Genomic DNA, 13312 nt, shown 5'->3' with positions numbered 1-13312 from the left:
TTGTGACGGCTCCGGGCTTTCTCCTTCTTCAGAGCACCACGTTGCAGAGCACACTGCTGAGAGCTACATGTTGCAGTGGCAGCGGGGGCACCTTTCCAACTACCAGTACCTCCTCCATCTCAACAACCTGGCTGACCGCAGCTGCAATGACCTCTCCCAGTATCCCGTGTTTCCATGGGTAATAAGTGATTATTACAGCTCAGAATTAGGTAAATGCCGTGTATGGGTTTTGATGGAGCTGAGTTGGAAGTGGTCATCTTAATAGTTTTTAAAGGAGAGAATTAATTTTGCTTTAGAATCATATCATACATGAGCAAATTAGAGCTCATTACAATTTTATTACTAAACATCATCAGTTTCTGTTCCAAGATACTGGATAAGTGTTCCATAAATCATATAAATGTTTCTATGTTTTCTCCACCAAACTTCTTGAAGGAGACACAGAAAATAATGTGCATAATTTTTATCTGGTGTTAATATTGTTTTCTGTAAGTACCAAGTTTTAAAATATTTAAGCTTTTCATTGAAAATCATGACTCAGTTTATCATATTATTTTAAAATTCATTTTGACCATGGTGATTACCAAAAGAAATTTAACTATTCGTCATAGAATATTTAATCAAAGAAGGAAATAAAAATCATCTATTCTTATATTACTGAGAGATAACCATTTTAACTTTGTGATGTATGTACTTTTCTTTTGCTCCCTCAAATTATTAAAAATGTGATCATATTATAATTTTATTATGTAATATTTATAATTATATATTGTGAACAATTAATTCCTTTTGACATTTCACTGAATTGAACCTTTGTGATTGAAGGAAATAATAGATTTTCTAGGAATATGAGAATTTATCTCTCTCATAATATTCAGGTCCCTAGTTTTCAAATTATGTTAATATCACAGAATAATAATATTCACTGTCATCCAAACATAGAAAATAAGTCTTGGTAAAAGAATTACTTTTTAAGTTACTTTAATTTTTTTCTTGTCTTAAATTGGAGTACAGTTCTTTTGTTTTTAACCAAAAATCCTTTTTTAAAAATTCAATTTCATTGATTTTTGTCAAATTAAAACTATTACTTTTATGTGGATATTGCTAACCTTTTCATTATAACTATATAAATAAAAAAATAAATTTAGGGATTTATATCAACTGTTTTTAAAAACTATTATAGAAATAAAACTGTGAATTTGAATCAGTTCAGTAGTATAATGGCATAAGCTGAAGTTATTTATTTTTGTCTACAGATTTATCAAATCCAGCAACCTTTCGGGATCTTAGTAAGCCAGTGGGAGCCTTGAATAAGGAACGGCTGGAGAGACTGCTGGTACTGGATGGGGGATGCTTGGTTTCTAAGAGATATCATGAGCCACAGCCTGTTTTCACAGTCACTGAAATTCATTTCTCCCAGTCTTTGGGAGGTGTACCAGGAGTGACTCACTGACCCTGTGTAATAGGTTTTCTCACCTCCTCCCCACCATGAGTGCTCACCATTTGTATTTTTGATCTATAATTCAGGAAGTAGGAGGGTGACCTGTTTAAGGTTTACCAAATATTTTCATGAAGGCATTCAATGGTAAATGGCACAAGGGATGCGTGAAATCAGTTCTATTTCATCTAGCCTCAACGCTGTTACCACAAAGCCAAGAAAACCAAAATTCTTGTGATAGGAATGCCATTGGTCACATTGTTCCTTCCCTCTTCTGTTTTTCCTTAGAGGGAAATTAAGGAATGTAGTGTATCCACACCCATGATCTCTTAGGCTTTTACCTGAGTCAGTTACTACTTTGTAACCAACACTAAGCACTATTTTTTTTTTCCTGTATCATAGATTCGCTATGAGGAAATGCCTGAGCCGAAGTTCATGTATGGAAGTCACTACTCTTCCCCGGGTTATGTGCTCTTTTATCTTGTCAGAATTGGTAAGAATCTTCAGCAATATCCTCAGTTACATCTTATTTTTCTTCCTGAAATGATTCTATGATCCGACTTAATCTGATTTTTTTTCTCTAGCACCAGAATATATGCTGTGCCTACAGAATGGAAGATTTGATAATGCAGATAGAATGTTCAACAGGTTTGATATCAATGCCTCCCCATCTTTAACACTTTGAGTACATAAACACAGTATATTTCCTTTAAAATACTAAATAGGGCTGGGGTTGTGGCTGAGTGGTAGAGCACTTGCCTAGCATGTGTGAGGCACTGGATTCAATTCTCAGCACCACATATAAATAAATAAATAAAATAAAGGTCCATCAATGTCTAAAAAAATATTTTAAAAAATAGTAGATATAAACAAAAATGTAAATATTAAAAAATCACTACTTGTAGCTTTTCCTTTTAGGCTTTTTAAAAACATATATATGTGTGCATGAATGTGTGTATAAATGAGAGCGCATATTTTAAATATAGATTTTTCTCCTGCCTTTTATAGCCCAATATTAGATCTTAACATTTCGCCCATCATTAGCTATTCTTCAAAACACTGATTTTTAAAATTATTATATCACATTCTAACATGTCATAAATTATTTCAACTGTCTTTCTCTGTTGGGCATTTCGATTATTTCCAACATTTTATTATTCTTAATTCTACTATAAATTGATTATAACTTAATGAGAGAGAGAGAGAGAGAGAATGTGTGTGTGTGTGTGTGTGTGTGTACACATATATATTCGGTAATATTTCTTTTAAATAAATCAAAAGATAAAGATGGAAATACCCAGTATCACCAGAAAAAAAAAGAAAAAGGAAGTAAAGTTTTCTTGGAATCCCACCACACTGAGATGAGATAATCATTATCGTTGTTAATATTTTAGTTTATGTCTATACACATACTTTTTTCTGTTTGTTTTTTTTATAGTTATAGATAGTCAGCATACGTTTATGTGTTTAGTTTTTTATGGGGTGCTAAGGATCAAACTCAGTGCCTCACACAGGCTAGGCAAGCGTTCTGCCACTGAGCTACAGCCCCAAGCCAATACACATACTTTTAAATGAGCTATTAAAACAGTATGCTGATATTTTAATGTCTGGGCACCTTGAATGAGGCCATGTGTGTGTGTGCTGTCTAATGATGTAGACTTGAACTCTACACTCATCCCTTTGTGATCCCCAAAGAAGTTACATGAGCCCCCTGAGCCCCATTTGTCTCTTTCATTGAAGGGGAATACTCACTCATGTGAATATTGAGAACTCTGAGTGAATGAGAAAAATGAGTTAGTATAGGTAAAGAGTACAACAGTAGTGGTTGCATAGGTGGGTGCATAGGAAGGACTGCTATTGGTATTTCTGTAGCTTAGATTTAACATGAGATTTTTTTTTCCATATTTAGTATTGCAGAAACCTGGAAAAACTGTTTGGATGGTGCAACAGATTTTAAAGAGGTAAGCAGTTAACACTGAGGATTCTCAGGGCTTGTGGTTTCTAACTGTATTTAAAAATGTTACTGTTTTCTTTTCTTCCCCTGGAACTTTCAGTTGATTCCAGAATTCTATGGTGATGATGTCAGCTTTTTAGTCAATAGTCTGAAGTTGGATTTGGGGAAGAGACAAGGAGGACAGATGGTTGATGATGTAGAACTTCCCCTGTGGGCCTCAAGTGAGTACCTTCGTGCACATACTGTGTTATGTACATTTTTTACTGGATAGTACAATTTCAGCGTCATTGTTTTCTTGCTTAAATTTTTAAAAATAACAATATTATTCTATAAATAAGTCAATATCATTAGTCTGTTCCAAATCAGAAGTATTCTGAGTCTGTGACATAAAAACATTCATATGTATTTGAGAGACATAAGATTGGAAAAACGATTCTTACCATTCCTCACCCAAAAAAATGTACATTTCATGTGGAGGGAAAATCTCATTATATAAGAAATATGCATTTCTTATGTATCCTAGAAGCTTAATCTGCATAGGGACAGACAAAAGAAATAAGAGTGAATATAATGGAGTCTGTGTCAGGTTTTGATTGAGTCTGATCTGCTAGGTCCCGAGGACTTTCTCCAGAAGAGCAAGGAGGCACTGGAAAGCAATTATGTATCAGAGCATCTCCATGAATGGATTGATCTAATATTTGGCTACAAGCAAAAAGGGAGTGATGCTGTTGGGGCCCATAATGGTATGTTATGTTCATTGAACTTTCAATTAGGGTTTAGTAGTGAGGAACGCAAACCAAAAAAAAAAAATAATAATAAGGTTAGAGCAATCAAACATTTCTTTAGCAAAAGCATCTCTTCCTATCAGAAAATTCTGCTCACTGGCTCCGTGACCCTGGGTTAGATACAGAGTAACCAAGGACACAGGGCTTTTGCCTAAACAACAACTGCTGCACCATGGTCTCAGTGTTTCAGGACCCCTTGTGATTACCAAAACCGGTGGATGCTCAAGAGTCCCTTATGTAAAATGGTGTTGTGGTTGCATATAACCTACATACATCTTCCTGTATATTTAAATCACCTCTAGATTACTTATAACACCAAATACAATGTAAATGCTGTGTAAATAGCTGTTATACTGTATTGTTTAGAGAATAATGAAAGAAAAAACCTGTACCTGTTTCGTATAGATGCAGTTCTTTTTTTCAAATATATGCAGTTGGTTGAGTGCACAGATGTGAAATCCACAGATACAGAGGGCTGACTGTACTCTCCATCCCATTTAAAAATTACTAAAAATTGGATAGAACGGTGACCTCAATTCTTATGAAAGGCCCCAGAGTTTCTTTTTAATTAAACAGAAAAAGAAAAAAATAGCGACAGTATACCTCCTTTTCAGCTTCTGTTCTGATCTGCCTCCACTTTTCTGTGTCAGTAACAAAAAAATAAAGCTAGAAATTCAGACCTCATTGCTCATGGCAGACCAATACTCTGACTCAAGCTTCCCTTAAGGATAAAATAATACTGATCAAGGTCCACCGAGATAATAAATCAGCTAATCAGCCAATTAGATTTTTGTTCATCAACAGATAATAATTCTAGTTAATATTTACTCAGTTTATAGTAGTATATTTTGCAAAGTGGAAAATCAATGTCTTTGAATACAGTTTTAACTTGTTAGGTTGGTTGTTTAGATTCTGAACAGGGTGAATATGATGCCTAAATAGTACAACTTTCAGTAGTGTTTACATTTCTCTTTCAGTATTTCATCCCCTGACCTATGAAGGAGGCGTTGACTTGAACAGGTACTTAAATATCTGTAAAGCATTTCTATATGAGTTATAAACTATCTCTATCTGAATTACTAATGTGGTTATTTTAAAATGAATTCTATCTTGTCTTCACCATTACATTAGTTATAAAATAATCTAAAAGTCTGTAATGAGGCGTAGATAGTCCTGGTCCATAGTTGCTATTATTATTTGAGGGTTTATCTCTCCTGTTGATCTACATTATTTGAAACATGTGCTTTCAGGGAACTTGAACCTGGTGGTTTACTGCATTATTTGTGTTCTGTCCTAAAGCATTGAGGATCCTGATGAGAAAGTAGCCATGCTAACCCAAATCTTGGAATTTGGGCAGACACCAAAACAACTGTTTGTGACACCACATCCTCGAAGGATCACCCCCAAGTTTAAAAGTTTGTCCCAGACTTCCAGTTATAATGCTCCTATAGTAGATTCCCCAGGTAAGTTTTATAAAAAGAACGTGAGCACCTTCTGTTTCTCCTTTGTGTTTAAGATGTTTCTGAAGATTCTGTAGAGGAGATGAACTGCTTAGAGATGTTTGTTTCTCAGGGGCTGGAGGTTCAGCTCAGTGGTAGAGCATTTGCTCAGCATGGAAGGCCTTGGTTTAATCCTCAGTACTGAGAGGAAGAAGGAGAAGGAGATGTTTTTCTTCTCTCCTGTTTTTTTGTTTTGCTTTGTTTTTAACTGTTAACTTTGAGATGAACACTTTTATTTTCTGGTACTTTGAGTGAGACTTGGCTGTATTTTGTGCTGTGGGTCCCTTTTCTGTTTTACAAGTTAGTGTTCAGTGCTGAGCAATTCACGTATTCTTAATATATATAAATACATATATATGTATATATATAAAAATATATATTTTTTAGTTGTATATGTACACAACACCTTTTTTTGTACATATTTATATATTTATTTTTATTTTTATATATATATATATTTAGTTGTTTATTTTTTTATGTGGTGCTGGGGCTCAAACCCAGTGCCTCTTGCATGCTAGGCAAGTGCTCTACCACTGAGCCACAACCCCAGCCCAATTCGAACCCAGGCCCTGGCTGCTATAGCACTGTCCACCTTACTCTTTCCCCAAAATGGCTTCCTCCATCTCCGATTCTTTACCAAACCCACATACAAATCTTAAATTCAAACTGTTCTGTTTTCTTCCTTTTTTCTTATTTAACTTTTGACAAACAGTTACAGAGTATTCTATCCAGATGCTAGGTGCTAAAATGAACTTGACCCATTTTTCACACTTGATATCTGGAAAGGAAGGAACCAACTACCACTGTATGTGTTATGTGTTTTTTTATCTGACATGAGAGAACCTCAGCCTATAGCCCCAAAGGAGGAGCTGTGTGGCACCATATGGCACATTGGCAGCAAATTCACTGCATATCTTTTATCCCCAATTCTGTCTATCCCAAGCAAATCCAGGCTTTTCAGGCTCATGGTCTCAAGCCTGGAGGAAGAGCTTATAGAAATTACTTGACCCAGGGGTAGCTCAATGCACTTCTTTAAGACATACTGTATGTTTCACAAGGTTAAGTCATAAAAGACCATAGGATTATCTTGTGATGCTGTTTCATCCTGTGCTCTGCTTAGTCACCAGCTACAACCACAGTCATGTGATTGCTTTAAGTGCCAGCATTTCTTAAAGCAGAAGTGAAAGCATTTCTTTTATCCCATCTCTTGTATTGATTTCTTCCCTCCTCTTCCACTTCAAAAACAAAACAAAACTTCCGCATTCTTAGGCAGTGGCCAGGTTTTTGCAAAGATTGCTGATAAGGAAATGGTTACTCAGTCTTATATTTCTTGAAATTCGTGAATCAGTAGGCAAGTAAAAGCTTTGCAAACTTTGGGAATACTATAATACTCAGATACCTCTTCATTTTTCTCTACATAATTTCTTTCCTCATCTAACATGGCCTAATATCTAACAAGTACAATTGTGTGTGGGGAGGGTGTGTTTTGTTTTCTTGGTTGTTTAATTTTCATAGATAATACCACAAATAGGATGAAGTTGTCTGTCGGTAATTTAGTTGACTCAACAGTGATTTAATGTAGTCTCTCCAGGTGAAGAGTCTTTTGAAGATCTGACCGAAGAAAGCAAAACACTGGCCTGGAATAACATCACCAAACTGCAGTTACATGAGCAGTATAAAATCCACAAAGAGTAAGGATATCTCCATGCTTCTCTGTAGCCTATAGTTTTTGCAAAAGTTAAAACTTTCATAGGATTGAGCTGTTTTAAGCTGAGTTGGGGAGGGATGGGGGGAGTTTTCTTTCAATGTTGTCTTGATTGCTTTTTATCCCCGCTCCCCCACCCCATGTCTACAGTGATCTGTCACAAGTCAATGTAGCAAGTGAAAAGTTTGGCACAAAATGACATATGTTGGCCCCCTCGACTCATGCTGCCATTGCTGCCATCTGTCCTTCTATAACATGAGTTCAGTTCTGCAGACAAGAAATGGTCTTCTACCTCTCAGACTGAACACACCACCTCTATAATCATTGATGGTCTGAAGTTAACTATATTTCACTGCACAGTCGTGAAATGTTTTTTGCAAAAAAAAGTGGGATGCCACCCATTATGTGAATTTTTTATTATGATTATTATGCTGGTATTCCTTAAAATCCTGTCTTTGACACAGGATTAGGATGCAAATATGTGTTAATGTGTGACCATGATTATATGATGAAATATTGGGAGAAACATGATCTTTCTTCCTCAAGTGTTGAGTTTACTGATAATATGGGGGAAATGCATCCTTTTAAAAATATGATAAATATTAGTGTATACACAGAGAACATTGCAAAGATCACATGAAGTTTTTAAATCATACCTATACTTCAAAGAAACTGGGCTTGCTTTGGATACAGGGGAGATGTGTGTGTACCCTCTCCTCTCTGTAAAGGGTGTTCCTTGTCCTTCTATAGGAAGGCCTGAGAAGCACTGACCTAGCCTGGCCAACTCGATTACAGGAGCCCAGGGTCCTGCTACATGGTCATCAACAGCCTGACAGTTTCATGATTGCATATGCCATTGCTCATGGGTGGACCTGGACATGCTGTATGCCTGGCTTAAGGTGCATGACTCTAAACCAGAGTACAGCATTCTGAAAAGAAATAACTAGTTCTACCCTGTTCATTATTTTAACAATGGTGTATCTTTTCTCAGCTTCTCCAAATAGCATGTATGTAGAAAGGGACCTTGTAATCCAGGACAACAAAGACATGAATAAACCCATAGTGTTCATTCATATGATGTTTAATGACTCTTGAATGTCCTCTAGGAGGACATGCTAGAACCAGATGATTGTGTCATGCTTGACAGACCAGATGCCAGAGAAGTTGGATTTGGAAATGACACAAGTGAGGTGGTTATAAAAAGGAGGTTCAGTTATCTTGGTGATCGTCAAATAAGGTAGGATTGAAGGAAAAGCATTTTCCAGTTGTCAAAAATTGTCAGAAGCACATTCAGCATTGACCCTAGCTATGTGGAAAGCTAAGAGTGGGAATGTTTTCTGGCCACAAGGAATCATCAAAGCAAAGGCAGACGTTGCCAAACTGTGATCTGTTAATGGCAGTTATATGCTAGACAGATCCAGCAGACAAAGTACAAAGAAAAAATTAAGTAACTAGGTGAAAGTTAAGGACTTGGAGCACAGCAGATGTCTGAGTACATGGCTGATAGTATTTTATAAAACTTTGTTTTTAAATAGGGCAGTCACGGGGATAGCAGTCTCATGCAACGGGTCTTCAGTCTTTACAACATCACAAGGTGAGTTTTCCTACCCAAAAAGAGGTTTAAGTTGACTCAGAGCATCCGCATTTCTTATCTCCTGGTTGAGTACTTTACTTGCGAACACTGCCTCCCCATAAAATAGATTAAAGCAATTTGTTTGTAATATATTATGTAAAATGTCATTGTAGTTTGCCAAACACAAAGTAAAGTGCCTTTCTGTTGCTAAGGTTTCCCGGCATAAAGATATAGGCCAGAGTTTCTTACCCATGTCTGGTTGAGATCTTTACCACCTGCCATGGCAACGTGTTGGGTCTGCTTGCTGGCTGTGCGTGAACCCAGAGTGGGATGGCAGAGACTTCTCAAGAGCTGTGCCAGACGCATGTGCGCTAGCATGTGCAGCGCAGCTTTTCTGTTTCATTTCTCAGTCTTGTCATGCAGGATTTCTCTCTCTTTCTCTCTCTCTCTCTCTCTCTCTCTCTCTCTTTATTATAGGATTTAGCTTGAAATTGAATCCATGTATTGCTAATGTGACTGTACCATGTCAGAATTCTGAAAACCCCTAACATGATTACTTGATAAGATTTACAGCTGTGTTTCAACAATACATTAGAATTTGGCCATCTTGATCTTAAATAACAAAATGGATTTCTTGCTGTGCATTTCTTTGTTTCCCTGGTAGTCTGTGTAATTATATAATCAATCAAAGGGTGTCCTGTCCCACTTATGTTCAGAGCCTGAATTGGCACTCTAGAAAATATGGAGGTAAAAGGGGTAATGCTTCAGCTGTTCTTCAGTGATAAGAAAACCAATTCTGAAAAATTCAGTAGGTATTTTTAATGAGGCCACTTGTTCTTTATTAATAATAGATTGTTTTTCATCCATTAACAAATGATATCCAGGGTGAGGATATAGCTCAGTTGGTAGAGTCCTTGCTTCACATGCACAAGGCCCTGGGTTCAATCCCCAGCACCACCAAAAAAAAAAAGAAATGATATCCAACTAAACACTTCTAGGTACATCAGTACTCTCAGTACTCCCAGATTCTGTTTCCATGCTTTATCATCTGTAGCATTTCATTACCTTCTCTCTAAATATAGTCTCAGATTTTATAAAACAGAATTTCCTACAAAACATGGAAAATATTGATACTGTAGAGCCTAGGGACCATCACATGCAGGACCCACACTGGCCACATCAGGGTCCTGAGATGGTGCTCTGGTAGAGGGAAGCAGTCCATGATTTGCCAGTATTTCCACCTGCTGAATTTGCCAACATTGTAGCACTGGAGAGAAGGCTCTCTTCCTGAAGCCTGTGCTGTCAGCTGGTTCTGTCTGGCATGGTTTGTTAAATTCTTCAGCTCACTGTACTTGCATGACCCTGTGAACCCTGGTTTTATAAAGAGTATCAGCCTTCAAATCTCAGGCTTATTAAGCATTATATCACTTCTTTATGGATTTGCCTAATAAAGCAAGAGTTTTTAAGTTTTGTTGTTGTTGTTTCTTATCATGTTTAAACTTTCATGATGTGTGGTACTGATTTGTATGCATTCTGGTGGTCACCCCAACTTTACAATTCTTCCTCAGCTATGCAGTATGTTTTGATATGTGGGTATTCAGAGTTACAACCTGCGATCAGCTCTTAATGCAGGCTTTAACCTGATCATCTCTGGTACAGGAAACAAATCTGTTCAAAAACATCTTTACACTCCCGACTGGCTTAGGGTATTCTGTAGGATGTGGCAAATTAGCTTTGTTCAATAATTTGTGGTGAACATTCACAGCTGCCTAATAGGATCAAAAGCAAGGTCGGGAAGATGTATCAGCATTGATCATACCTCCCAAGGAAAAGTTCAAGCAGTAGTGTGTTCGTTCTTTTGTTTTCATTTTCAAGTTAATGCTGAAGAATGTCTTATTATTTTAATGTTAAGATCCCTGTCGCCATCTCTTCAACTTCAACTCGCCTCAGTTGCCAGGCTTTATTGCCTGCATCATGCTGAAACGTCAACAGTGTACTATGTTTATACTGGTTTCTGGGATTTAAGTTGGTTTCCTCATCATGGAGTTCTAGACTGTAGAATCTTCATGTGGATGAGGCCTTAGATCATCCAGCCCTGTCTACACCCAGTCCCTTGGAATTACATACTCTTTGGCCTCCAGGAATAAGAAGGGCAGCACTCATTGGCCATCTGTAGCGGGTAGGAAATCTTTCTTACATGTCTGCTTTCTCATTATTACCTTAGATTCCACCTTGAAGATGTTTTCTAAAGAATCCAAAATGCTTCAAAGAAGTATATCATTTTCAAATATGGTGAGTTCATTTTATCAGTTTTATGATGGAAATTCATGTAGTAGTTTGCTTTATACACACACATAATGATATTTAATCTCGATCAAAACAACTGAGTTTATTCCTGTGTGGCATCCACAGAATACCTTGGTTGGCTTCAATTTAAATTTTTTTTCAGGTTGTCTCTTTCTCCTACTATTGTGATTTCCTTTTCAGGCTAAGTCTTGAAAAAAGACTCAGTAGAATTTGCTTTACTAAATCTTTTATTTTTAACTGCCAGAGTAAATGTTTATGTGCTACTTATGTATTTCTGAATTGGTAGGATACCCAATGCAACAAGAACAATTCTTCTAAAATTAGAACACATTTTTAATGTAAATTATCCAAAACATTTTGGAATTACCTAAAGAACTTTGGAAGTTTTTCTCATTTACTTAAATATGTAATTTGGAGAGGGCATTTTTGTTGTTGAGAATTATCCTGGCCTATATCATCCACCCTGTATTTGCTCCAGGGTGTTAACAGGACCTCCTCTAGCCCAAGGCAGTGAGGGCCACCAGGGCCTGAGAGTCCTAGATCATAATACACTTGACACATTGGACATTGGGAGGAATCCTTACATCTGGAATTGGCTACTTCAGAAAACCTGGTCATGAGGAGAGACTCCATAAAGAGAATTTGAGCATTTATTTTGGGAGGAACTTATTGACCATGTTAAGGATTTACTAATCACTTCATATTTTTAATTCAGATCATTTGTATTTCAGGCTTTATCGTCTTGTTTACTTTTACCAGGAGATGCCACTGTCATAAGCTCTTCTTGGGATAATAATGTGTATGTATCAGTATACACTCCTTTGTAATTCTCCATGCAGAGTAGCAGGACCTTCTACTGCCAGGACACTATGTTTCTAAAGAGAACAAATATTATAGATGAGGAAAATATCGAATCTAAAAATTTCTCCACTGGAACCTGTTTTCTTCTAAGTTTTAAGTGAGTGAAAAAACAAATGACCGGACTGAGAAATTTCTAATTTTAAATTCAAATTTTGAATATTCTGGTTTGATAACATCAGAATAAGCAATTTGTAGTTTTTTAGGCCTTAGTAAATAGTAGCATTGAATAATATCATGTTTTTTAAATATGTGTTTGAGTCTTAAAATTAAGATGGAACACTGTTTTAATACCTCTCATTATCTTTTAGCTATTTTTATTCCATAGCATTTGGAAGACGCCAGGACACATTGATGGGACATGATGATGCTGTTAGTAAGATCTGTTGGCATAATGACAGGCTATATTCTGCATCGTGGGACTCAACAGTGAAGGTTTATATGTGACTTTTATCTGAAATGTTTGGACATAAAAAAATTCAGACCGTTCAACTATCTGTTTTGAATATGTTCATCACTCCACTGTTTAACAAAGTATATAAATAAGGATGCTGAATATTATTGCCTTTTTAAAAAAATTTATGCACCTAATATATTAAGAAATTTACAGTGATTTCTGTATTGTGTATTCAACTGGTGGCTGAACAGTCTACTATTCATTAAAAGTTGTACAGAAAAAAAAAAGTACAGAGGTAGCCCCTCTTATCTAACCTGCCTGGAACTAGTAGTGATCAGTTAATCAGGAAATGTCAAGTTAAAGGGAACAATAATTAAAAGATATATTTAAAATCTAAAACATACAGATGCTTCATTTTCATTTACCATTCTTTTTAGGTAAGACTTGGCAAGCCTTTTTCTTTGGAATCTTACACAACATTCCCACAAAAACCACATCAGTGTTTATCTTAAGTTTTCAATTTATATTTATGTAAAAGAAAGCAAGACCCTTAAAGCCATTAGAATTCCCTCAGGAATTTTTTCCTCTCTATTTGATATGATTACTTGCCTGTACCTAATTTTAGTAAAATTTTCAAACATTAATGACATTATACTGCTGCATTCATATTTCGTTATTCACAAAATACTTAAAGCACATAATTATAGCAGCAACTGACAGGGACAGACACAGGCACAGTCACCTGTAAACAAGCACGTGCTGATGGGGGGCCATGGGGGGAGTACAGGCCCCAGGG

At 36.4% G+C, this 13312-nt stretch overlaps 1 protein-coding gene and 1 non-coding gene across 4 annotated transcripts in view; one reads left to right on the top strand and one right to left on the bottom strand.

Moving 5' to 3' along the window:
• Nsmaf (neutral sphingomyelinase activation associated factor) overlaps window positions 1-13312 on the top strand; it is a 55086-nt gene that overhangs the window by 37542 nt on the left and 4232 nt on the right. For 2 of the 3 annotated variants that reach the window (XM_027932819.3, XM_071602311.1), the window contains 14 exons: window positions 33-209; window positions 1257-1336; window positions 1841-1931; window positions 2023-2086; window positions 3348-3399; window positions 3493-3613; window positions 4004-4135; window positions 5155-5197; window positions 5477-5640; window positions 7259-7367; window positions 8917-8975; window positions 11179-11246; window positions 11993-12060; window positions 12431-12554. In XM_027932819.3, the coding sequence (XP_027788620.2) occupies window positions 33-209; window positions 1257-1336; window positions 1841-1931; window positions 2023-2086; window positions 3348-3399; window positions 3493-3613; window positions 4004-4135; window positions 5155-5197; window positions 5477-5640; window positions 7259-7367; window positions 8917-8975; window positions 11179-11246; window positions 11993-12060; window positions 12431-12554 (1352 nt within the window). The remainder of the gene's footprint in view (window positions 1-32; window positions 210-1256; window positions 1337-1840; window positions 1932-2022; window positions 2087-3347; window positions 3400-3492; window positions 3614-4003; window positions 4136-5154; window positions 5198-5476; window positions 5641-7258; window positions 7368-8916; window positions 8976-11178; window positions 11247-11992; window positions 12061-12430; window positions 12555-13312) is intronic. The other variant, XM_027932820.3, reaches the window with a different exon arrangement.
• Trnaa-agc (transfer RNA alanine (anticodon AGC)) lies at window positions 6153-6225 on the bottom strand. The gene has a single exon. It is a non-coding gene; the product is annotated as a tRNA-Ala (tRNA).

This window comes from Marmota flaviventris, chromosome 15, assembly GCF_047511675.1.
Source record: "Marmota flaviventris isolate mMarFla1 chromosome 15, mMarFla1.hap1, whole genome shotgun sequence".
In the NCBI taxonomy this organism is placed as follows: Eukaryota; Metazoa; Chordata; class Mammalia; order Rodentia; family Sciuridae; genus Marmota; species Marmota flaviventris.
The sequence above is the reverse complement of the archived record's forward strand: the minus strand, read 5'-3'. Positions and strand labels throughout refer to the sequence as shown.